Source organism: Trichosurus vulpecula, chromosome 8, assembly GCF_011100635.1.
Source record: "Trichosurus vulpecula isolate mTriVul1 chromosome 8, mTriVul1.pri, whole genome shotgun sequence".
NCBI classification, from domain to species: domain Eukaryota; kingdom Metazoa; phylum Chordata; class Mammalia; order Diprotodontia; family Phalangeridae; genus Trichosurus; species Trichosurus vulpecula.
Window position 1 is genome coordinate 221,377,320 of NC_050580.1, and position 25,340 is coordinate 221,402,659.

Here is a 25,340-nt window from a genome sequence, read left to right on the forward strand (position 1 = left end):
CAAAATGTATTTCTAGAATTGCCATATTGAGGGGAAAAGCAGGAAAAATAAAGTGAAAAAATATGTTTCAATCTGCACTCAAGAATTCATCAATTCTTTCTCAAGAAGTAGATAGCATTTTTCAGCATGAGTCTTTTGGAATTGTCATAGATCACCGTATTGATCAGAGTAGCTAAGGCTTTCACAGTTGATCATTGTTACAATATTGCTGTTACTGTGTGCAGTGTTTTCCTGGTTCTTCTCACTTCACTATGTATCAGTGCAAGTCTTCCCAGGTTTTTCAGAACTATCCTCCTCATCATTTCTTTTTTTAAAAAATTTGTCAATTTATTTTTAGTTTTCAACATTCACTTCCACAAGATTTTGAGTTCCAAATTTTCTCCCCATCTCTCCCCTCCCCCACCCCAAGACAGCATGCATTCTGATAACCCTTTCTCCCAATCTGCCCTCCCTTCTATCATCCCTCCCCCCTTCTCTTATCCCCTTCCCTTCTATTTTCCTGAAGGGCAAGATAGATTTCTATACACCATTGCCTGTATATCTTATTTCCCAGTTGCATGTAAAAACAATTTTTAACATTCATTTTTAAAACTTTGAGTTCCACATTCTCTCCCTTCCTCCATCCCCACCCATTCTCATTGAGAAGGCAAGCAATTTGATATAGGTTATCACTTCTATAACAGTCATGTTGTGAAAGACTAACTATATTTCCTTCCATCCTATCCTGCTTCCCATTTATTCTATTCTCTCCTTTGACCCTATTCCTCCTCAAAAGTGTTTGCTTCTAATTACCCCCTCCTCCCATTTGCCCTCCCTTTTACCATCCCCCCCTTCTTATCCCTTCCCCCACTACTTTGCTGTAGGGTAAGATAGATTTCCATACCCAATTGAGTATATATGTTATTCCTTCCTTAAGCCAAATCTGATAAGTGTAAAGTTCACTCATTCCCTCTCACCTCCCCCCTTTTCCCCTTCATTGTAAAAGCTTTTTCTTGCCTCTTTTATGTGAGATGATTTACCTCATTCTACCTCTCCCTTTCTCCTTCTCCCAGTACATTCCTCTCTCATTCCTTAATTTTATTTTTTAGATATTATCCCTTCATATTCAACTCACCCTATGCCCTCTGTGTGTGTGTGTACACATACATATATACATACATACATACATACATACATTCCCTCCAATTACCTTAATACTGAGCAAAGTCTCATGAGTTACAAATATCATCTTTCCATGTCAGAATGTGAACAGTTCAACTTTAATAAGTCCCTTATTATTTTTCTTTCCTGTTTACCTTTCTTCTCTTGATTCTTGTATTTGAAAGTCAAATTTTCTATTCAGCTCTAGTCTTTTCATCAGAAATGCTTGAAAGTCCTTTATTTCATTGACTATCCATTTTCCCACTGAAGTAGTATACTCAATTTTGCTAGGTAGGTGATTCTTGGTTTTAATCCTAGCTTCTTTGACCTCCAGAATATCATATTCCGAGTCCTCCAGTCCCTTAATGTAGAAGCTGCTAAATCTTGTGTTACCATGATTGTGCTTCCACAATACTTGAATTGTTTCTTTTTGGCTGCTTGTAATATTTTCTTCTTGACCTGGGAACTCTGGAATTTGGCTATAATATTCCTAGGAGTTTTCCTTTTGGGATCTCTTTCAGGAGGTGATTGGTGGATTCTTTTAATATCTATCTATCTATAGATCTAATATCTCTGGTTCTAGAATATCAGAGCAGTTTTCCTTGATAATTTCTTGAAAGATGATGTCTAGACCCTGTTTTTGATCTTGGCTTTCAGGTAGTCCAGTAATTTTTAAATTATCTCTCCTGCATCTGTTTTCCAGGTCAGTTGTTTTTCCAATGAGATATTTCACATTGCCTTCTATTTTTTCATTCTTTTGGTTTTGTTTTATAGTTTCTTGATTTCTCATAAAGTCATTAGCTTCCATTTGCTCCATTCTAATTTTTAAGGAATTATTTTCTTCAGTGAGCTTTTGGACTTCTTTTCCATTTGGACAATTCTGCTTTTTAAGGCATTCTTCTCCTCATTGACTTTTTGGACCTCTTTTGCCTTTTGGGTTAGTGCCATGTCTAAGACTATTTAACAGAGAACTTACACAAGGCAAGCTGTCATATGGAGGTCAGAAGAAACCTTACATGAACACTCTGAAGGTCTCTCTGAAGAACTTTGAAATTTATTGAGACATGGGAGACACTGACACAGGACCAGTCATATCAAAAAAAGTGCTGTGTTCTATGTGCAAAGCAGAATTGCAGTAGTTTAAAAGAAACACAAGATGCACAAATGTAGAGTCACCTCCAATCCAAATATTCATATGGACTATTTGGGCCCAAGCTGTGGAAGAGCCTTCTGTGAGTTGTATTGATCTGATCCACCACAGTCGGACACATTGTACATTGACCCTGGCATGGTTATGTCATTTTGGTTCTCTTCTAGTACAAAGGACAACAATTATGAATTTCTATTTCTTTTAATTATTAGTAATTTAGAGAATTTTTATATGACTATTGATAGCTTTGATTTTTTTCTTCTGAAAACTGTTCCTTTCTTTTAACCATTTGTCAATTGGGGAAAGGCCCTTTTTTTTTTTTTATAAATTTGACTCAGTTCCCTGTATACTTGAGAAATAAGGCCTTTATGAGAGAAACTTGCTGTAAACATTTTCCCCCAGTTTCCTGCTTTCTTTCTAATTTTGTCTGCATTGAGTTTGTATGTGTAAAAACTTTTAAAAGTTATATAATCAAAATTATCCATTGTACCACCCATGATCTTCTCCATCTCTTGTTCACTCAAAAACTTTTCCCTTATCCGTAGATCTGACAGGTAATTTTTCCTGTCCTACCCTAGTTTGCTTATTGATACTAATTTTGAAGGAATTACTTTCTTCTTGGAGGTTTTGTACCTTTTTCCCACTTGGCCAATTTGGCTTTTTAAGAAGTTATTTCCTTCATTATTTTTTGTGCTTCTTTTACCAAGTTGTTAATTTTCTTTTCATAATTTTCCTGTATTACTCTCATTTCTTTCCCAAATTTTTCCTCTACCACTCTTATTTGATTTTTAAAATAATTTTTTGCTCTTTTAAAACAAATCTTCTAGGAATTCTTGTTGGGTTTGTGTTCAATCTGCATTTTTTCCCCCTTGAGGCTTTGCTTGTAGATGTTTTCATGTTGTTGTCTTCTTTTGAATTTGGGTCTTGAGCTTCCTTGTCACCATACTAGATTTTTATGGTCAGGTTCTTTTCTTCATTATTTGCTCATTTTTGCAGCCTATTTCTTGACAGTGAACTTTGTGTTAGGGTTGGGCTCTTCTCATCTGGGGGTGGGGAGGTATGATATTGTCCCAAGCTTCAGGCTTTTTTTTCCACTGCTAATTCTGGGGGCCTGTAATTTTTTGGTGCTTCTAAGGTAGTATGATCCTACTGGGAGGTATGAGCACTGCTTTACTTGTGACTGTAGGCACTCATCATCTCCACCCTTGAACTGCAACCCAGAACTGGGTAATGGGTAATGGACTTTCCAAGCAGCACTCAAGTATTTTGACCCATGTCCACTGTAATCTCTTTCTGACCAATTGTCCAGTCCCCTTGCTGCCACAGCCTCCAAGGTCCACAGCTGGTGTTGCCACCATGTGCATTCCAGGCCAGCCTAACCCCAATGTCATAGACCTCTCCTGCCAATCTCCTAAGTTGTCTTGGGTTAGAAAACTGTCTCACCCCAACTTTTGTTGGCTATGCTGTTCCAGAATTCAATCTGATGCATTGTTTTTAAAGTCACTTGGAAGGGAATATTGGGAGAGTTTAGCTGGAATGATACCTCTACTCCACCAAATGGCTCCTCAGAACACCTTGTAACCTAAACTCTGTATCTCAGTTTCATTGTTTTTAGGGGAACACTGAAATTTTGAGCATTAGACTTAGAGTCAGGGAAACCTGGATTCATATCCTATTTCTGACGCTAGTTGTCTGATCTTGGGGAAGTCACTTCTCTCTGAGCCTCCATCTATGAAATGAGGATGACAAAATGTGTACTTCCGACATCACAAGGTTGTTATCAAGAAAGTGGTTTGTGAATCTCAGAAGGTCATATAAATGTGAGATATTATTGTTATTACTGTTCACTTCTGCTTTGGGCTCAGTTTAGAAAAAAAGCTGTGTTTAATACTTAACTGATCTCTAATAATTGATAGAGGAACAGAGATGATGTTGATGGTGGTGGTGGTGACAGTGGTGGCTCTGTCTTAATGAAATTCCAGCTCTCCAGAGAGACCAGACAGAACAGATGGCATCGGTCCAAAGATTCCTGAACCTATGTGAGGTCCAGGGCTTGAAGAAGGAGAGTATTCTACATCCCACTGAGAGAAAGTCTAGGAGCTGGACTGGTCCTACTGTCCTTCAAGGTTGAATTCTTTATGAAGCTAACCACACACAAACACCAAAAACCCCCACTATGTATTCACACCTCTGTATTTTTTTCAGAAGAGTTTCAATGCAGCTAAAGCATTTCTAAATATTCACATTGAACATTATTAGGTTGTCTGAGAAGAGATTTTCAAAAAGAGATGAGAAATCAACCAAGGGAACTGATAAACGATCAAAAAATGACAAGGTTACTTTGGATGATGCTAAATGTGAGTCGACATCTTTTCGTCTATCCTCTTTGTAATTATTGCCTGAGACACAACTTTTTGCTCGTTCTTCAGCTTTTCCTCTTCTTCATTTTCAGATGTTGCCTTATTTTTATTACAAGACACTGAAATGCAGCGTATCTATTCCTTTACAACATTTATGAGGTATGTGACGTCTGCAATAACCCATCCTGATAAGTGATGGCAAGGTTCATTGAAAGAGGATGGTGTTTAGAGGAAAACATCTTAGTTAACCTTAAAGTTATAAATAAATGTGATTATTAGTATTATAATCCCTGCTAGAGACCTCCTTTTTCTCCATAGCATGAATACTTTTCAGGTATTTGAAATTCAGGAAATGGTATTTGGAAAATACTCTCCCCAGTTGCAGTGTGGTTGAAGACTATTCATTTTAAATTGACTAAGTGGTAGAATTTCCATTTTGGAGATTTTTCTTTGCTCTCTAGAATTCCTAGCTGCGCCACCAAGGCCTTAATGTAATTGTTTGCCAAATACAATCTTGCTTTGGTGTTCATGTATTAATCCCATTCATATGATATAGTGGCTAGGGCCCTGGACCTGGAGGGAGGAAGAACAGGATTCAAATCCTATCTCACTAGCTATGTGACCCTGGGCATGTCCTCAGTTTCTTCTTCTAGATAATAAAAGGGTTGGACTTGATGGCCTCTAACTAAGTTCCCTTCTGATCTCAATCAGATGATTCTATATCTATTTTAATAAATATGAATTTTGTATTTCTTTGTTCTTGCCTAGAACTCAACATATATACTTTAATTCCTGTATATGGCAAAAATGGCTGGGATGGTCTGGGAACAACGTGACAGGATACAAATTGAAATTCAGTCAAGGGAAGAAAAATCAGAAATCTGAAAAACATTATATTGGAGGTTGTAGGCTAAGTTGCCTTATGGTTAAAGACTAATAAGGGCGATGACAAATAGTATTTGATACATTCTCTCAAAAATGTTTTGCTTTATAAGTCTATCTTGTCAACCATTACAGAATATGGGATTTTAAAAGATAAATTAGTCACAGAGACACAACAGTATAATAGACGATAGAGTGCTGGACCTGGAGTTAGGAAGACCTGGCTTCAAACCCTACCCCCAATGCTTATTAGCTATGTAACTCTACTCAAGTCATTTCACCCATAAAGTCCACTTTATTGATTGATATCAATCTGCACTAAAAATAGAGCTGATCACATGGGTTTCTTTTCATGTCTGTATTTTGCATCCATATTGCATCTATGTTGTTCACTAGCCATGTATTTTTTTTACTAGGAATTCTTGTACCTGAAATGGTTGACAGTGGTCATTTTGATATTTCTCTGCAGGAATAAGAATCTTGATGAATTCCTCATGGCATTGTTATACTATTTATCTCATTATCTGGAAAAACTTTCATTGGAAAAGAAGCCCAAAAGCTACATGGCGTAAGTAGGAATCAATCTATTGCTTCCTAGTTACTCTTTGTTATTGCCCCAAATTAATCTTCATATAATATGGAGAGCGCTTATGTTATAAAAAGTTCTGAATGTGGTGTATAATAAATCAACTTGTAACATGGGGGAATCATGTGAGTCTTAAGAAAGTGAGTAACTGAGAGGCCCACTTTGTCAACAACCAGTTAACAATCCTGAGTCCACTGGGATTTATTTGTGTGTTTGGTTTTCTTTTTTCAAGCAACTACATTCAGATATCTCTTCCAAAAGGATTTGGGAGCTGCATAAAAAGCCTGCCAGGATCCTAAAGGTGAATGGTAATAGCAAAAAAATAACATTCTGGGACAAAAAAAATTTTTGTTACTTCTCAAGATACTTAATGCTACCAAACCAAAAACCACTTTAAGCAGCATATTTAATGCTGTCTTCCCTGAGTTAAAATATTTTGAACCAGGAGAGCTAAAGCCAGAAGTTCCACTGATGTGCCCTATGACCTTTGGCAAACCATTGGAACTTTCTGTGTGCCTAAGCTACCTTGTCATTAAACCTGGACTGAGTATGTTCATGTCCTCAGAGTCTTAGTTGCATTCATTTCCTAGATACAAAATACTTTGACAATGCAAAACTCTTATGTGCCCACTAAGGAACTTTAAAAGCATTTCTTGGTAATTAAATGTAGAACTGAGAACAGGTTTGTAAAGGATCAGATTGATACATAATTCATGGATGCAGCTACAATTAAAGCCCTTCAGATATGCAACTCATTTAGGGGTTATATTTCATGTTAGTGTAGTCAAAACTGTAGATTAAAACTTCCAATAACCAATACAGATAGTATAACAAATAGAATTGTCCCATTAAAAAGAACTAAAGCCAGCCAGTGTGCTGTTGATGTCGAGTTGAATATTTTGGATGTCTTCAGCAAAATAAGGCACCTTTTGAAATAGATATTGATAACCAGACTTTGATCATATGATTAGGAACTTAGTCTAGTTCAGGGATTCTTAACCAGGGGTTGGTCTGGGAACTTAAAAAAACTACTTTTTAAAAAAAATTTTATTTAAAAAAACTATTTTGATAACTGTATTTCACCATAATTCATTTCCTTTATAATCCTATGTATTTTATTTTGTGCGTTTCGAAACATTATTTTGAGAAGGGGTTCATAGGCTTCACTGGACTCTCGGAGAGGTCTGTGACAAAAAAAAAAAGCTTAAGAATCTCTGGTCTGGTCCATCCCCCTCCTTGATGTAAGAATTCCCTCTATCACTTTTGACAAGTAGACAAATAGACTTTGTTTACCCCTTGGAGTGATAAGGGACTCAAGAGTCTATTAAGTGATAGTGAGGAATGTTTTTAGTCATTTCTCAATGCTAAAAAGTAAGAACATCACATCCTCACGTCTATTCATTGATCCCAACCCTGGTTTCTGAATGTCACAAAACAAGTTTAATCCCTCTTCTTTATAAACTTTGCAAACGTTGGGAGATGGTTATTATGTCCCATCATGTCCCTAATGACATCTCTCCTCTAAGCTACACATTTCTGGGTCTTTTAGTCATGCCATAGGCTGGTTATGAGTCCCTTCATCACTCTGGAACCTCTCCTCTTGATATGCTTGAATTTGTTCATTCCTCTCTTGACATGTGGCACCTAGAACTAAATATAATTCTGTGACCAACCATTGTGTTTGACCAGCAAAGAGGAGATTGAGACAGTATTATTGCCCCTGATCTACACCAGGCCTGCACAACCCTCGGCCTGCAGGCCACCTGCAGCATGCCAAAGGATTTCCTCAATATACAAAGGATATTTTCCTCTACATTTTTCACATGCTGCCTTTGGCTTCCTGCAAGTGGCCCGAAGGCCTTAAGTGGCCTGTAGGCTGCAGATTATGCAGCCCTGATATATACTCTGCTTTTATTCATGAAGCCTAAGCCCAAATTAACTTTTTTGATACATGACACTGATCATATTGGACTAAGAGTCAACTACAGTGACTTCTTTTTCACATGAGCTATTCTGCTATTAAGCCACATTTCACCTGTCTTATACTTATCAAATAATTTCTTAGCAAAAGTGCCCAGACTGCACTTATCCCTGCTGAATTTTGTCTTGTTGGATTTGTTCCTTATGTCCACATTGCTGAAGTGTGTGGTGGGTATTGGCTTTGGTATCTCTCATTAGTCGTCCCTACCAGTTTTGTGTCATTCCAAGATTTAATAAGGTTGGCAGTATGACTTAGTGCAGATACTAGATTTAGGAATCAGAAGACCCTGGTTTTGAATTATTGGCTTAATCACTACCCAAGTGACCTTGGGCAAATCACTTAGTGTCTTAGGCCTCAGTTTCCTTACCTAAAAAAATGAAAGGATTGGATTAGAGGTATAGTGGAAAGCGGGCTGTGTTGTGCAGCAGAGGACCTAGTTCAGATCTTGCCCCTGTCATTTAAGATCTTACCTGAAGTTGGGCAAGTCCCTTACATTCTGGCCCTTGATTTTCCTCATCTATAAAGTGAGGGAGTCAGAATAAAAGGGCTTCTGGGGGAGGATGCCTTCCAATACTACATGTGATTTACATACAAGTAATTAATGAAAATGTGGAGCAAAACCAGACCAAAGACTTAGTGTGCCCCAGGAGTTTTGCCTACAGATCATCATTGATCGACATTCAGATTGTTGGGCCAGCTATAAATTCACTTAACCATACTTTGATCCAACCCATAGTTCTTCATCCCATTCATGAGGATATCATGTGAGACATCTTTGTCACATGCCTTGCTGAAATCTCAATGTCTATGGCATTTTCTGATCTATCGAACTTAGAAATCTTATAAAGGTGAATTAGGTGAGTCTCACATGATTTGCTCTTAATAAACCCATTTTGACTCCTAATGATCACCATTTCTTCACAAACTACCAATTCTAGAAATTTTGTTAAGAATCAAACTCAATGCCTTGTAGTTTCATGAATCAATGTTCCTTCCCACTCTTTTAAAAATGATAACATTTGTTCATCTCCACTCCTCTGAAGCCTCTTCCTTTTCCCATGATGGCTTAAAGATTATGGATAGCAGTTCAGTGATTGCTTATTAGGTGCACTTCTTAAACTAACACATTTATTTCCGCAATTAACAAATTTTCTAATTTTTATTAAAACCTTTTTCCTTTGATGTAAGCAGTGATTCTTAACCTGGGGTCCATGGTTCTCAACTTGGGGCCTATGAACATTTAAAAAATTTTTTGATAACCATTTCAATAAAATCATTTTTTGTGATCCCTTTGTATTTTATGCATTAAAAATATTATTCTGAGAGAGATCCATAGGCTTCACCAGACTGCCACTGGGATCCACCACATAAAAGAGGTTAAGAATCCCTAATGTACAGTATAACTAATCATGCTTTGCATTAAAATTTGATGTTATTACTGAACTACTGCACTTGTAGTGAATGTATCTCACTATATCACCATCTAAGTGTGGTCCAAGATATGTGAAAATCAGAAAGTGTAACTATGGTAAACAGCCGACCCCAGGTTGTATCTATAGTTCTCTCTCCTCTCCACCCCACAGTGGCTTAAAATTTTCTATTAAAAATGAAGCAACACTTTAGCGTTCAACAGAGGTACAGTTGGAAGTAAGTAAGGGTCGACGTTTGCAAAGTGTCTGCAAGGCTTCCAATATTATGAAAATTAAATATGCTACTGCTCTTCAGGCAGTAATGGTATAGGCAACCCCTACCTTGCAAATAGATGGTGTTCCAAAAATTCATTTTTAAAGTAGTTGTTTGGAGTGTATTTCCCCTTAGAAACAGCAGTTTTCAGACTAACCCATAAAAGTCTTGTTTAACTTGTAATATAGCTGATCCTCCAAACTGCCCCAAAGAGACGTACCTCTTTCAGGGCCCTAACTCCTGAGCTCCCCTGAACTTGAGAGCTGTAGGGATAGAAGAGGATGAGAGTATGAAGGGGCTGGAAAGGCTTCAACAGCAGAGGGTTGGGGGCAGCAGAGGCTCTTCATTCAAATAAGATGGTACTGGTTACATAAATTACTGTAAGTATTCATAATGTAAGAGCTGACTATACATAACAGTGAGTTCACATTAAGTATAAAACTTTTGTCTGCACACCTCCAGGTCACTCCCATCTGTTTTTCTCTCCTCCTCAACTCCTGTCCTATTTCTACATACTAACTCTACAACATTGTAACCACTGAGCTCCTCAGCCTGCTTGCTCCCCATGATCACACCCTTGATCTTGCAATCACCCACAAATGTACAACCTTCATATTCAAGAATTATGAAACCCCCTCATTGGACCATAAATCTGTGGCTTTCCACCACTCTCTCCAGCTTCCATTACCAAACCCTACTCTGTCCACACTGTGACCTCTAATCCCTTGACACCTCAGATCTCTCCCAGTCCATCTCCCCTGAACTAGCCATTCTTTCTTCTCTTCCCTATCCTGATCCCTTGAGAACCACTTCAACTCTATATTATCCTCTTTTCTTGAGCCCCTAACCCCCCCATCATTTAGATAATTGTGTCCTGCTAAACCTCAGTCTTGGGTGACTCCCACTATGCACTTCCTTCCTATGCATGCTGCTGAATGAAGGTAGAGAACGTTATTCAACTGTTCTGATGGGGTTCACTACAAATAGATGTTACACCACCCCAACTGGGCCCTCACTGCTGCAAGGCAATCCTACCACACACCTTCCTCATCAACTGACTATCCCGCTCTCCACAGGAGCTCTTTGAAAACTTTTCATTCCTCCTCAAGCCTCCCCTGGCTTCACATTTTACAGAAAAAAAAATTGAGGCCATTTGCCAGGAGCCCCTTCTTTCTCCCTCTTCCTTATCTCACATCACTCTTATGTCTTCTGTCACTATTTCCTCCTTTATCCCTTCCTCACGTGATGAAGTGGCCTTACTCCTTATCAAAGCTAACCTTTCTATATGTGCAAGTCATTCCATTCCATCTTGTCTCCTCCAGTAGATTGCCAACTAAAGTCTCAACTAAAACTATGCCTTTAAACCCAAATCACTCTGGCTTTCACTGATTGGCCAATCATAGGTCCCAGCCCAAACCTCACTTGCTCATTGTTTGGGTTTTGATGGCTCAGAATGAGTGCAAATAGTGATCGTTTTCTGTTCTGTCCAGAAACTCTGAGGACCTTCCCCTCCCAGCTTGATTGAAGGCAAACTAGACCATCTTTGGTCTCATTTCTCACCTAGCCTTTAAACACTGAATGGCCATTGCCTCAGACAAACTGAGACCTGGGAAAGAACTCAACATAAAAAGGCCAAGGTCTCCCACTGCGTCCTGAGCCACCACCAATTGTCTTGACTTATGTCTTGCCACTGGACTCCTATGACTCTGGAGGAGAGACTGAGGCTGATGACTCTGCAGAGCTCTGCCTCACTTAAATCCAGTTCACTTGCAAGTCAAGGCATCACTCTCCAGAGGTCATTGGTCCTCTTGGACAACAAAGGATGAACAACCACAAAATCTCATCTTTTACAAGAAACTTTTCCCAACTCCTCCTTTCCTCTTTGAATTATTTCCTATTTATCTTTTTTGTACTTGGCCTTGTATATATTTGTTTCCTTGTTATCTTCTCCATTAGATTGTAAGCTCTTTGAGGGAAGGGACTCTCTTTTGCCTCTTTCTATATCCCCAGCACTTAGCACAGAACCTGCAACACAGTGGAGGTTTAATTAATGTTTATTGACAGACTTTCCTCACAGAGACACCTGCGGATCCTTCGAACTATAAGAATCTATGATAACGTTTGTAACACTTACCATACGAGGTTATTATGATGAAAGTGCCTTGTAATCCCTGAAGTGCTATATAATTGCAATTTATTATTATGATTATTATTATATGGAGTTACGTAAACACTGGAAAACTGTATTTCAAAAAAGCCTAAAATTTGGTCTTTACCCCAATTCAGATTGGTCTTTCAGACTTGCTGCAATTCTTATCAATTAGGGAGTTTTAACTATGACTTGTTTGTTTTTTTCAGGAGCCATATAGAGAAAAAAGAGTTGGCGTTAGTTATTGAGAGGTTACAAGAGTCACAGAAATACCTTGCCCAGAAATATTGTATCCTTGTTTTGGGTTTGGGAATGCCTGACAAACATCACATGGCCTGTGGAAAGTAAGTAAACATATTTTTAAAAATTAAGTAGTTATGGAACTTTAGAGTCCTAGGAGCCCTTAGCGCTCACTCCAGTCCAACCTTTTCATTTCACAGATAAGCTGAGGTCCAAAGGATAACTAAGTTGCTTAACATCATACAAGTAGTAAGTAATGGCACCAGAATTCACACTCAGCTCTTCTTCTGACTCTAGTTCCAGAGCTCTTTTTAGGCTTCCATTCTTCTCGGAGACCTCCACACTATAGAATCTAAGGCTGGATGTAGTTTCATATGCTCGAACTGTGGTGTTTTTTTCCCTTAACCTAAATGTCTTATTGAAATTTTAACATATCAACACAGTCAGATAAACCTGTTTAGTAAATATTTATACACTTCAGTTAATTCATAGCATGACGTTTAATGAGTTTTCTAGTCATTCTCCTAAGGTCCTCATTGGGATTTGCCCATTCGTTCTTATTCCCTTTTCTTCTCCTACGTTAGCCCAGATTTTTAGCGGTCTGTCTACAGACTCCGTCTGCACTGTTAACAGAATTACCAACTTGAGGAGTCCCATTATTTAAAGGACACCACTTCCCATAGTACTTAATGTTCCCACTTCCTAGAGACCAGCTCACTTCTTAGAAAGAGTAGGAGCCGCACAATGGTGTCTGCCTTCCGTGTAATTAGCTGATGTCAGTACGTTATTATTCGTTCAACTTTCACATGATGTGAATAAGCTAACATCCCTAGGGGCGCTTTTTTCAAGCTTATCTTCTGACTTTTCTCCTTTTCTAACAGACATCATTTTAATGTTGGGTTGGCCCTACTTTGGCTATTATCCATCTTCTCTGAGGCTGAATTTGAGATTTCACAGAAATTTCAGTTGAAACTAGCAATTTTGGGGGCGTTAATTTTGTGCTTTCATGTCCTTCTAGAACTAGGAGGGTCTGACTTTTCTAGTTGCAAAGCTTTGTATTCTTAGATTCATATAGGTTTTTATGATTTCTTTATGTGTATTTTTTTTAAAGAAAAATGTATTTGTGCTTCCTTAGCAAAATTAGGAAATTACTCCATAGCATATGTAACCTTGTCAGGTCAGCCCCAAAGAACAAATGACCCAGACCTGTATGGACCATACCCTGTGTACTACCCCCTCATGATGCTGTGGCATCAGGTTAGGAGGGATGTGTGTTAAAAAAAAAACACATCAAATTGCTCCTAATTGTCGGTGGTGTTCAGTTTAACCTGATTTCATCTGCACAGAATTTTTGTTCTAGGAGAGAAGGCTGGAAAGGGAGATTAGATTGGGAGTTAGGGAGATTGGGTAGGCCCTGAATCCCTTACAGATGGACAGCCCTGGACCCTACACTCTCCTTGGGATGGTCCTAAATAAATAAAGATGTTTTTGGGTAAGGGTCTTATGAAGGACAAAGGACTCAGTAAACAGAAATTTCAATAACAAATAGCAATGGAACCTAAGGAATTTAATTCCCGTTTACAATTTTGCTACCAGCCAGACTCTGTTCAGCTGCTTTTAGATTCTGATCTCAAATAGGAAATGTATTGTTTCTTATGAGCCCTGTTTGAACTTGCTGAGGTTGAAATCATAGTAGTTCCTAGGGAACTCTCCTTATCCTAGGCTGCTATGAAGGACAGTGCAAAGCTTAAGAACCTTAAGAGGAAAGAGATTACTTATTTATCTAAGTACTAGATAAAAAATTTTGTAACTTTATGGGAGAGATAGAGGAAGGAGAGGAGAGAGAAAAGGAGGAAGTGAAGAAGAATGTATGGGAGAAAAGGGAGAGAGGAGAGAGAAATAGAGAGAAGGAAGAGGAGGAGATGGAGGAGGGGGAAGAGAAGGAGGAGGGAGAAAAGGAAGAAGAGTGTTGGAGAAAGAAGAGGGGAAGGAGAGGGAGAGAGAGAGATGAGAGGGGGAGAGAGAGAGATAAAGGTTAGAGAAGAATGAGAGGTTTGTGTGTCCCCAGGCTTTTTTTTTTTGCTTGTTTGCTTTTTTAAAGGAAGCTGTTTTTTTCTTTGCTGTTACAGTCATTGTTTCCAGGCCTTAAACAGATGCCTATGCTGCTCCACGTGCTTTGGGAATAGGCAAAACTAGGTCATCTAAAATAAGGGCTGCCCTAAACTGGTTCCCAGAACACAAGTGGACATTGCTTTCCTAAAGCATAGTTTGATTTGTTTCTCCCGTGTCACCCACCCCTCCACCCTTGCCCTTCCTCCCTCCCCCTTTCCTCTCCAAGTCCTCTCTACCTCACCCCACCCCCTACATTTTGTATGCTTGCCCTGTGGGATCTGGTTTCAGCTGGCAGAGGAAGTGGAAGTGCTGAAATGCCACACAAGAACCTTGGTCGAGGAGCAGTTTTTGCCTATATTGAAGAAATTCTGATTATCTATCTGCTACCTCAGAGAAATTCTTATGTGCTCTCTCTCTCTCTCTTTCTCTCTCTCTCTCTCTCTCTCTCTCTCTCTTTCACACACACACACACACACACACACTTAGTATATATGTATGTATGTGTGTATGTGTATGTATATACATATACACATACATATGTACTTACACACACATATACATGTGTATGTATGTATGTGTTTGCCATGAAAACATTTCAGAAAAAGAGTAATTTTTCCCCTGAAAGATTTGAAACTTGATTTAAGACTGGGATTTGATACATATAAGTTGGTCCAACAAAGATCATAAACACATTAGAAGGAAGAGAGTGCCCTATAAATTATGTCCCTTTCTTGGCATTCCTAATCCTTGGCGAGCCGTATTTCTTGGAGCTGACAAGGAATAGGTTCAGATCCTTAAAAGCCAATGCAGGAAGTAGACTATTTCTGGTTGAAGGGGTTGCAAGAGATTCAGGGAAATTCCTGGGAATGCTAGTTCAATTCCAGGGCCAACTCAGGGGTTGTCACTATAAGGAAACTCCAAGGTTATCCCAGGGATACTGGACCTAACAAGATATTCAGACCTGATGTAGAGTAGATTGCAACCCTGGGTCAGTCTCTATATGACCTGGGTCTGGTCTCTGCCTCCTTGGGCTGTTGTAGGGCAAGCAGATGCCTATAGCCTGAACCTGCTTCCTTGAGGCTGGGCATGAATCCAGTGGACCTTTAGGAAGGAGGATAGCAAGGTGAAATTCAACAAAGGCATAGCTTCATTTTCCTTAACAGTGACTTTGCAATAATTCCTGGATAAAGCTTGTCTGAAAGAGACAGAATGTAAGTTTTCCTCAGTAATGAAGGTGACAGAAGGTTCTCTCAAGCCTCACTTGCTTTCGCTGAAAGTGAATATATTAAGTTCCTTTTTCAGTTTCTCTTCTTTTCATGGCCCACAACCATCATAACATCCTGTGCCTTACCTCTCATTCTTTGTCCCTCTTAACCCTTAACTCTCCACCTCTGATTCCTCCCCAACAACGTGTTCCAATCCCAATGACTCCTTCATAAAACCTACTCCGTACTACTGTGCCCAGAGTTTAGAGATATCTCTCCACCCAGGCTCATCTAAATATTATGTATATCCCTTGATTTTTTTTTATCAGAACCCTCTAAGAGCTGGCAGGATCTGAGTAAACCAGGGAGTCTGAGCTAATGAAGATCTGCTGAAAATGTTAATGCTCCTTTTTTGACAACACATTGAAGGTTGTAGTATAGATTAAATATAATAGTAACCATGCTCTGGAACAAGTGGCATGAATGAAATGAAGCATGCTTTGGGTTGAAGAGGAGGAGGGAGATAGAGACCCCGAGATACCATCTGCTCTGGAGGTAGGGCTCAAAGGGAGAAAACTGCTGTGGACAAAATAAAATGCATAATCCTGCTGCCAACATGGTGGCAGACCTCTCCGAATTTGGCTGAGTGGGTCCCAGATGTGTGGATAAGATGAGGAGAGAGCCTGCCTCATCTTGCCATCTGGTAGCTTCCTGTTTAAATTAAGTATTTCTGCTATCTAGGTGCTAAGCTGTGTTGTTTCTGCCTGATGGAGTGAAAGTGTTGTCAGCACCCTCTCAAGTTGACCATATAAGTATGTAGAGAAGAGGCCAAGATTCACGAAGAAAGGGTCCTTTAGAGGGGAAGGCTTAATTTTTCAGATTATTTTCTGATATTATTTGCCAGCTTTATCTTCTTTTTTTTTTGTTCAGGGTGTCAAAAATATATCGTTTGGTATTAATGATTGATTTTTCTTTATGTTTCAGGGAAAAGGTTTCAGATACACAAAAAGACTGGAAATTCTTTGAGGTAAGAAAGGCACATTGATGGAACTTTTCCTCTGACCAGATTTATCTCAGTACTTTAAGGATCCATGAATTCATTGAGGTGGGTACTTCCTTCACCAATGCAGAACCAGATGTCTCTGTAGCTTGCTATATGAGCAAAACTTTAATGGGGGAACATGAAAGACATGACACATATTTAAAATATTTTTTCAGTGCTTTATTTTTTTTTGCAACCGCTCAAGCAAACTGCATGCATGCAAACATAACTTCAAAACAAGTGCTACTTGTTACCTGTTCGCTACTTCATTGAGATTACTGGGCAATCTGATGATTGGGTGGGCTTTCTTACTACGCACAACTTTTTTTTTTTTGGTACAACAGTTGGCCTTATTACAGTTGTGAGCTGAGATTGTCCTTTTTCCTCATAGGCCTTCTTCACCTTCTGTACATACGTAGCTTGGGTAGTGTTCCGACGTGAGTACCTGATGGAGATTGATGAAGAAATAGGTAGGCTTTTTCGTACTAACATGTTCAACAGTGCAAGAAGGAGGCGGGAGGATGAAGAATCAGGTGAGGAAAAGAGAAGGATGACTTTTGTGCAATTCAGGTAAGGCCTTTTTCGGTTTTCCCTACTCATAAGGAAATCACAAAGCAGGACGGCCAAACTGAAGTTTCATTTCTTTTTTTTTCCTGAAGGAGGATGATGGCCAAACGTCCTGCAATAAAAACAACAATTCATATGCGCTCTCCAGCCCTTTCTACTCTTCTGCCCTCCCCTAAAGAACATGCTCAGCATCTCTTTGAGAAGAGCCGTAGCCGTATGGGCGTCCCCCTTCGACAGTCCAACCAGAAAGAATTGGTCAGCTATGACTCAGTTGCCATGCCCGTGTAAGTGACAATCCTTGCAGATGTGGAACGGACCAAAGAAAAGAGGCAGGAACAGGGTGGTCGTGGCTAGATCCTTTATGCCTTCTCCTATTCCAATCCATTTAACTCCATTTCAAGAAACATTTAGAAATTGCCTACCGATGTGCAGCGTTGTAGGCTGATGTTGCTACAGAATTTAAATAAGACATAGCCCCCAGCTTTATGGAACTTCCTGTTTAGTAAGAGGGTAAGACACACTAGTGCAGATAACTAGAAAACAAAATCATTATGTGATAAGTATACCTGAGAGCTGCAAAATAATGTTTTTGAGAACTGAGGGAGCAGAAAATTTGCCAACCAAGATCAGGCAAGAACTTCATAGTACATATAGCCATATTTGATCCTGAATTCATTATCCTGAAAGAAATTAGGCTAAGCTACAAAGCAGCGCAGCTAGGTGTGCAGCGGATAGAGCACCAGCCTGGAGTCAGGAAAACTCATCTACCTGAGTTCAAATCCAGCCTCAGACGCTTAACTAGGTGTGTGACCCTGGGCAAATCACTTAACTCTGTTTGCCTCAGTTTCCTCATGTGTAAAAATGAGCTGGAGAAGGAAATGGCAAAACCACTCCAGTATCTTTGCCAAGAAAACCCCAAATGGGGCCGTGAAAAGTCAGACACGACGGAAAATGACTGAAAGACAACAAAGACATCCAAAGGTTGGAGGCAAAGAGTTTTAATGAAACATAGGAATTCGCCTTCTAGTGTACGTGTAAAGGGTGTGACCTTTACACACAGAGGGGGTCATAGAAAAAGGACAGGATAACCAGATGTTAAACTAACTATAAAAATTTAACCGTGCCAGGCGGGCCCTTTACGGACCGTTGCAAATTAGTCCCTTGAGTAACTCAGCGAGGAAGCAACAAAATAGGATAAAGCATGATGACAGGTTGTGCTAAAATCAATCCGTCGACTAGAAGAAGAACCCAGTAACTTCTGAGGAGTTATGAAGAAGACCTACGGACCTGGAAAAGACCCAGGGAACTTGGAGCTAGCAAAAAGACAGAAGACTGTCGTTGCGGTTGTTCGGTCATTTCCAATTCTTCATGACCCCATCAGGGATTCTCTTGGCAAAGATACTGGTGAGGTTTGCCATTTCCTTCTCCAGCTCATTTTACAGATGAAGAGACTGAGGCAAATAGGGTTAAGTGACTCGCTCAGGGTCACACAGCTAGTGTCTGAGGCCGGATTTGAACTCAGGAAGATGTCTTCCTCACTCCAGGGCCGGTGCTTTATCCGCTGTGCCACCGAGCTGCTCCCCTTATACCCACTTTAATATTACAGTCCAGGCGAGGAGAAGGAATATTTATTCTGGAGAAGTCACATAAGTGGGTCAGTAGTAAGGTGAGGAGTGATTGAACGAACACGATCACCGCTCCCTTGTATCCCCTTAATGCTGTTGTCAATGTACTTAGTGGTTCCTCAGATACCAAACTGATTTAAAATGATGTCATATGTAGCCTTATTATAACACTCAGAAATGTGGGAAATTCTAGTAAGAATTCTTGTGGGCTGATGTTGTTTTGAGCCTCTCTGCAGGTTAATTGCAGCGGTTGACTGAAATAGGGATTATTTTTGATGTTGAAAACCTCAGTCCTCTGCTACGCAGCTTCGGCTTCCTTCTAACGATCGTTCTTTTCCACGCAGTGTTGGCATCTTAGGGGAACCTCGAAGCCTGTTCAACACCTCTACCCTCCTCCCCAATGAACAAGAACCGAGCCCGGAGCCCACAAAGAGAAACGCTTCCCTCTTAAGTGAAAATAATGCCAAGGTTCAAGAGACGTTAGAGTTAGCTATGAAAGCGCTAGGTCCTCTAGGAGTATTGATTAAATAACTGCTGTTCCTTTCCATAATTCAGTTTCAATAGAAGTAAACTATTTTGATTTGCTAACTTCAAGCGCGTGATTCTGATGGTGTCTCCTTATTTTTGTAATCAGATTTAAAAAAAACATTTAAACCTCACTAGATGAGACAAAAACTACAGCGTGTAAGGTAGCGCTTGTAAGAGCATTCCAGAGAAAGAAAGAAATTTTTGACTGGAGGAACTAGGGGAATATTTCAGAGGGTAATTGAGATGGGCTTATTTAATTCTATGTTTCAAGAATTTCATTAGCTATTTGTTGATTTTCATAATTTCTTGTGATTATATAGAGCAGGGGTTGGGAACCTGCAGCGTCAAGGCCGCGTGTGACCCTCTAGGTCCTGAAGTGCGGACCTTTGACTGAATCCAAACTTCACCAAACAAATCCCCTTAATCAAAGGATTTGTTCTGTAAAACTTGTACTCCGTCAAAAGACTGCGCTCAAGGACCTAAAAAGCCGCATATGGCCTCGAGGCCGCGGGTTCCCTCCCCCCTGATGTAGAGTAATACATTTGGAGGTTTGATAAATGTAACGATAAGGACAATTTTGTTATTGTTTCACGGTAGTTTCTTTTGAATGATGTATTTTATTTTTTTCTTTTGAACAAAATAATTATTAGATAAACTAAAATAGACTAATTTTTAATATTAAAATTATTTCCTTGGGTTATACTTTTGGTTAAAGTAGTTGTTTTGTGGATGAAATAAATGCTGTCTGATTGAAAGCCTTGGAATATAGTTCATTGAATCTTTAAATGTCTGTTGCATCTATTATGTGTAAAGCACTTGTGAAAAGTCCAGAGGTGAATGATAATGCCTGTCCCCAAAGAACTTACAATCCACGAGGAGAGAGAGGACATGAGTTTGAAGAAGTGTCATTAAAGGTAGAACACAGAAAAGTGACACAAGACAGGTTCGAGCAAAGCTCTATGGGAATTCAGATGAAGAGGAAGATCAGGGAAGGCTTCATGGAAGAGGTACCGTCTGAACTATGCCTTGAAGGATGGATAGTGGGGGTGGGGGAGAAGAGGGACTCTGGGCAGAGAAAAAGGCATGAACAGAGATACGGATTAGACCACAGGGTACATACGGGAGATAGCCTGGAAAGGTGGGTTAAAATCGTCCTAGGGAGAACCTTGAATGCGCTGAGGTGTTAGACATTTATTGTGTAGGCAACAAAAGACCAATGATGCTTTATGACTGGGTTAGTGACGTGATCAAAAACTTTGTTTTTAAGATTTTTTTTAGACAGTAAGTATTTACTGAGCTTCTATTCACACTGTGCTAGGGCCTGTGGCACATAAGAATAATAGGAATACAAAACATGGTCCCTCCCTCAGAAGAGACAATTAACATTTGACAAATATTTATTAAGGAAGACCTAAGTCCAGAGTACTGTGCCCAGCCTCTGAGGGAAATAGGAGGATAGGTAACATATGGGAAGCAGGAATGTGCCGGAGCCAATTCAACTCGTTCTCCAAAGCCTGTTGTTAAATTTTCAGGGGAAGCATTTTCGCCTCAGAAATTGGCAAACCTTACAAATCAGAGATCGATTTATTGTTTTGTTGATTGGCTAGACTTGAGAGAGTGATGGAGAAAATGTTGATAAAGCAAATTAAACTTAAAATGTTTCATACATCTCCTTCCACCCCCCGCCCCACCAGAATGTATTGTTAAACACTAGCACACCCCTATTAAGACACATACATAAATAAGCGTAATGCAAAATAGAATGCGATAAGTGCATATGGTGACACTTTTTAAGAGAATTCCAAGGGCAGAAAGATCACTTCTCACTAGGAGAACCGGGGGATATTTGTGGAGGAAGTGGCAATGGGTAGGTATTCAAAGATATGTGGGATTTCTACGGGTGAAAATAGGAGCAAAGGGCCTTCTAGACATGGACAGGTCTGCTGCAAGACAGCACTGTGAAGGAGAGGAGGGTGAGACAGAGCAAAGGAAGGAACCGAGACAAGTTTGTGGAACACCTTGAATCCCAGGCCAGAGTCTGAAGCATGCAATAAAGAACCATGGCGAGGTAGTTCGTTTTTTTGAGCAAGGTAATAAGGGTGAAATCAAGAGGCGGCATGACATGGTAGATGATAAAAGTGCTGGACATGGAACCAGAAAGACCTGGGTTCAAAATCCTGTTTTCAACATTTCCTAGCTATGTGACCATGGAACTTTCCTAAGCCAAAGTAAGAATAATGTTAATAATACCTATCATCCTCTCCTCTCAAGTTGGCTGTGAGGGAAGGTTTGTACAGAACTTTGCAAACCTTTATATAAATGACAATAATTGTTATTTTGATTATCCCAATTATTGTTAATCTGGTGGTGTAAGATGTATTCAAAGGAGTAGGGGCAGAGGCACTAGTATAGATGGAAGGAAATGAGGGTCTGAACCAGAGTGGTGACATCCCTGTAGGAGGGAGAGAAAGACACTGGGAAGAAGCTGTGGTGGAGGAGCCAGGAGCGTCTATCATGTCCCTGTCCCCAGATGGCTACACTGGACGCTTCCCCTTGGGTGAGATTTGAGACTTTCTCTCTTGGCTGAGTTGAGTTGAGCTATCTTGCTCCCAGGGAGAGCTCATTTACTCTGTGTTTTGTGTGCTATCGATTCTCCTACGTACACTTTGTCTGATTTCTCTTTTGCTATTGCTTTGGGTAAATGGGCTCATCTTCTGTTCCCTACATGTGTTCATTGTGGAACCGGTATCTTGTGGGAAAGGAGGCAAGCCTTAGATATATAGCTCCCAGCATTCTTTCCCCATTAAAGGACAGGGATCGAGAGTGCATCTTGAACCTAAACATTATTCCCCTCTAGACCAGAGGTTCCCAAACTTATTTGGCAAAAAAAAAAATCTTATTTAAGAAAAAGTACTCAGTGCCTCCCGGAAACCTACTTTCTTTAACCCTTTAATGGTTTTTAAAATTTGCATAATTTCAAAAAAACAAAATTTTTTGTGGGTTTTCTCCTGCATTGAAATTTTGATGATGCAATATTACATATTGTATTGTAAACAAATCATTATACACCCATATTCCTGTGGATGCAGGCTGGACTTTCTGACAATGCTCACCTGCCAACACTTGCCTGTTAAGACCTGTCAGTAGACTTGACCGCGGATTGTCTATAACTTGTATTTTGTGTGTTATTTGGAAAATAATGTGAGCACTACAACTTCAACTCTGTTGCACAACAGATGTTACATGTACGAACAGTTTTTCAAACTTTTCTTATATTTTCTTCTTTCCTTATGCTTCCATCACCCCCTTATTTTTATTCAATGCCTCCCAATTGCATCTGAGGCTACTACCACCACTCTATCCCCCCAATCATTCCAGCACCTCTCAGGGGGCAGCATTACCCACTTTGGGAACCTATGCCCTAGACTAACAAGAGGAAGCAGCTAGGTGGCTCAGTGGATAGAAGGCCAGGCCTGGAGACAGGAAGATCTGAGTTCAAATCCAACAACATACAAACTGTGTGACCCTGGGCAAGTCACTTAACCTCTGTTTGACTTAATCCACTGGAGGAGGAAATGGCAAAACACTCCGGTGTCCTTTCCAAAAAAATACCTTAGACAGTATGGTCCATAAGGTTATGAAGAGTTGGACAATCCTTGAATGACTAAACAACAAAACTTACATTATTTAAATCTAGTTCTAGCCTGCTATCCTCCTCTTTTCTGAGGATGGCAGAGCAGTTAGCCTCTGGCCCTAACCTCTTGCTTTCCCTCCTGTCAGTAATCAAAGTCTCCCTTGGAAAAAAAGAGATAGAGACTCTAGAGACACTTAGTTTTACCTCCCCCTCCAGCCACAGCTGTATAGGCCCCTGTGGACACACATAACCTACATAGGGAAAACCACGCAGCAAACCACACCACACCCCCTTATGTAAGTTTCCCAAAAAGTCATTTAAGGGAGGAGGAAATCAGAATATTCTTAAAGAAAAGCATACTTTGGAGGCATACTTTAATCCCTCAATGGTAATGCCCTACTTTTCTATAGCTCCAAAAAAATATTGTCTGCTGTATTAAATTTGCTACATTCAATACTGTCAGATTTTTAAAAAAAAAATATATGTGCAGTATATATGTGCAGTCAAGCAAAACTTATTTCCATATTTGCTATGTTGTGAAAGAAAACAGACCCCCCCAAATAACCCCAAGAAAAATAAAATTTTAAAAAGTATGCTTTGATCTGCATTCAGACTCCACCAGTTCTTTCTCTGGAGGTGGACAGCATTTTTCATCATAAGTCCTTCAGAATTGTCTTGGATTGGTCTTTGTTGTTTGTATCCCCTTCATTTAGCACAGTGACTGGCAAATAAAAGGTGTTTAATAAATGTTTATTGACTATTGAGATGAGAGCCTGGAAGTCAGGAGATAGGACTGGAAAACATATCTGAGAATCATCTGCATAGAGATAATTTAATCCATTGGAACCAATGAGATGAGGGCCCAGAGCATAGTCTTGGGGGGACACCCATAGTTAGGAGGTGCAACCTGAATGAAGACCCAGCAATGGAGACTTGAAAGGAGTGCTCAGATGGGTTTGAAGAGAACCAGGAGAGAGCAATGTCATAAAAATCTAGAGAGAAGAGAATGTCAAGGACAAAAGGGAAGGTCAGGAGAAGTCAAGAAGGATGAGAATTGGGAAAAGGTCCTTATATTAAGAGATCACTAACTTTGGAGAGGGCAATTTCATTTGAATGATGAGATTGGAAGCCAGACTGCAGTGAGGAGTGAGTGGAAAGGAAAGGGCAACTTTGGATGCAGTGAGTTGACATGATCAGCCAGTGATTGTGGAGATCATTAAGCGGCCTTGTGCAGAATGGATTGAAGGAGACATGAGTATTGGGGACTTATTAGGAAGCTATTATAATAGTCTAGGAGAAAAGTCATGGCAATCCAAAATGGAGCAAGTAGGAATGGAAAAGAGGGGATGAATTCCTGAGAGCTATTTCAGAGGTATAATCAAGAGGTCTAGGCAACTGATTGGGGGTAGGGAATGAGGGAGATGGGAGAAACAGAGACTGCTCTGGGGTTACAAGTCTAGGTGCCTCAAATAAAGATAGTGCTACTTCCAGAGCTAAGAAAATCAAGAGGAACAAGACATTTAACCATATATTTGAGAATAGTTTGATGGCGGTTGATCTTGAGATTGTGAAATGGAATACACTGAATTTTTTTCCCTGTGTATTTTGCATTTTTAGTTAATAGAGGGATAAGCTTTTTTTTCAAAAGAGTTCAGGAGCATCTGGCTAAAGGTTTTTGGTTCCATGGCCATTGTCATCCTATGCCCTCTACACACTTCCCATTTGGAACCCATTCATTCCCAACTCAGCTATATGTGTCCATCCCTCAGTTTATGCATTATGTTGCTATATTATTTATAATTACTTAAGTGATATACTTTTCCAATATTGGTCCAGATGTCTCTATACCCTTGATGTCTGGCTGTAACATGTGTCCATCTTAGATTATGAACTTCTAGAGGGCAGGGACCATACCTAATAGTTCACTTTCTATAAAACAATGAGCAGATGTGTACCATCTGATGATGAATTTAATGATAAAGACCTAACAGCTTGGGTTTTCCATTGATTGATCACATATTTATTTAGTGCTGTATGTTCAGGCACTACAAGGGATACAAGAACTGTTTTCCTTGTTTTCATGGAGTTTACAATCTAACTAGTGAGACTAGATTAACAATACTGGAAAAAATCATGAAAGTATTTACTTAACTATTTGGAAAGTGCCAAAAATGTCCATATCCTCTAAACTAGAGATCCTACTTCTAGGTATATATCCCCAAAGAGATCAGAGACAGAAACAAAGTTCTCACATACATCAAAATGTTTAGAGTAGCATTCTTTATAGAAGCAAAGAACTAGAACAAAGTAGATACCATCAGCTGGGGACTGGCTATGGAATATTGCTGTGCCACAAAAAAACTGTAAATATGAAGACTACAATATAGCATGGGAAAACTGATGCAAAGGGAAGTAAATAGAATCAAGAAAAGAATATACATAGCAACCACAACAAT

The 25,340-nt window shown here is 39.6% G+C and overlaps 1 protein-coding gene across 1 annotated transcript in view; it reads left to right on the forward strand.

Moving 5' to 3' along the window:
- The window catches only part of PPP1R36 (protein phosphatase 1 regulatory subunit 36), a 37,819-nt gene extending 18,229 nt beyond the window's left edge, over nucleotides 1–19,590 (forward strand). Inside the window, exons 6-13 of the mRNA XM_036735819.1 lie at nucleotides 4,550–4,647; nucleotides 4,743–4,809; nucleotides 6,002–6,100; nucleotides 12,141–12,275; nucleotides 16,473–16,515; nucleotides 16,922–17,100; nucleotides 17,190–17,381; nucleotides 19,067–19,590. Of these exons, the coding sequence (XP_036591714.1) occupies nucleotides 4,550–4,647; nucleotides 4,743–4,809; nucleotides 6,002–6,100; nucleotides 12,141–12,275; nucleotides 16,473–16,515; nucleotides 16,922–17,100; nucleotides 17,190–17,381; nucleotides 19,067–19,253 (1,000 nt within the window). The 3' untranslated portion in view covers nucleotides 19,254–19,590. The remainder of the gene's footprint in view (nucleotides 1–4,549; nucleotides 4,648–4,742; nucleotides 4,810–6,001; nucleotides 6,101–12,140; nucleotides 12,276–16,472; nucleotides 16,516–16,921; nucleotides 17,101–17,189; nucleotides 17,382–19,066) is intronic.
- Nucleotides 19,591–25,340: the final 5,750 nt, after the last annotated feature.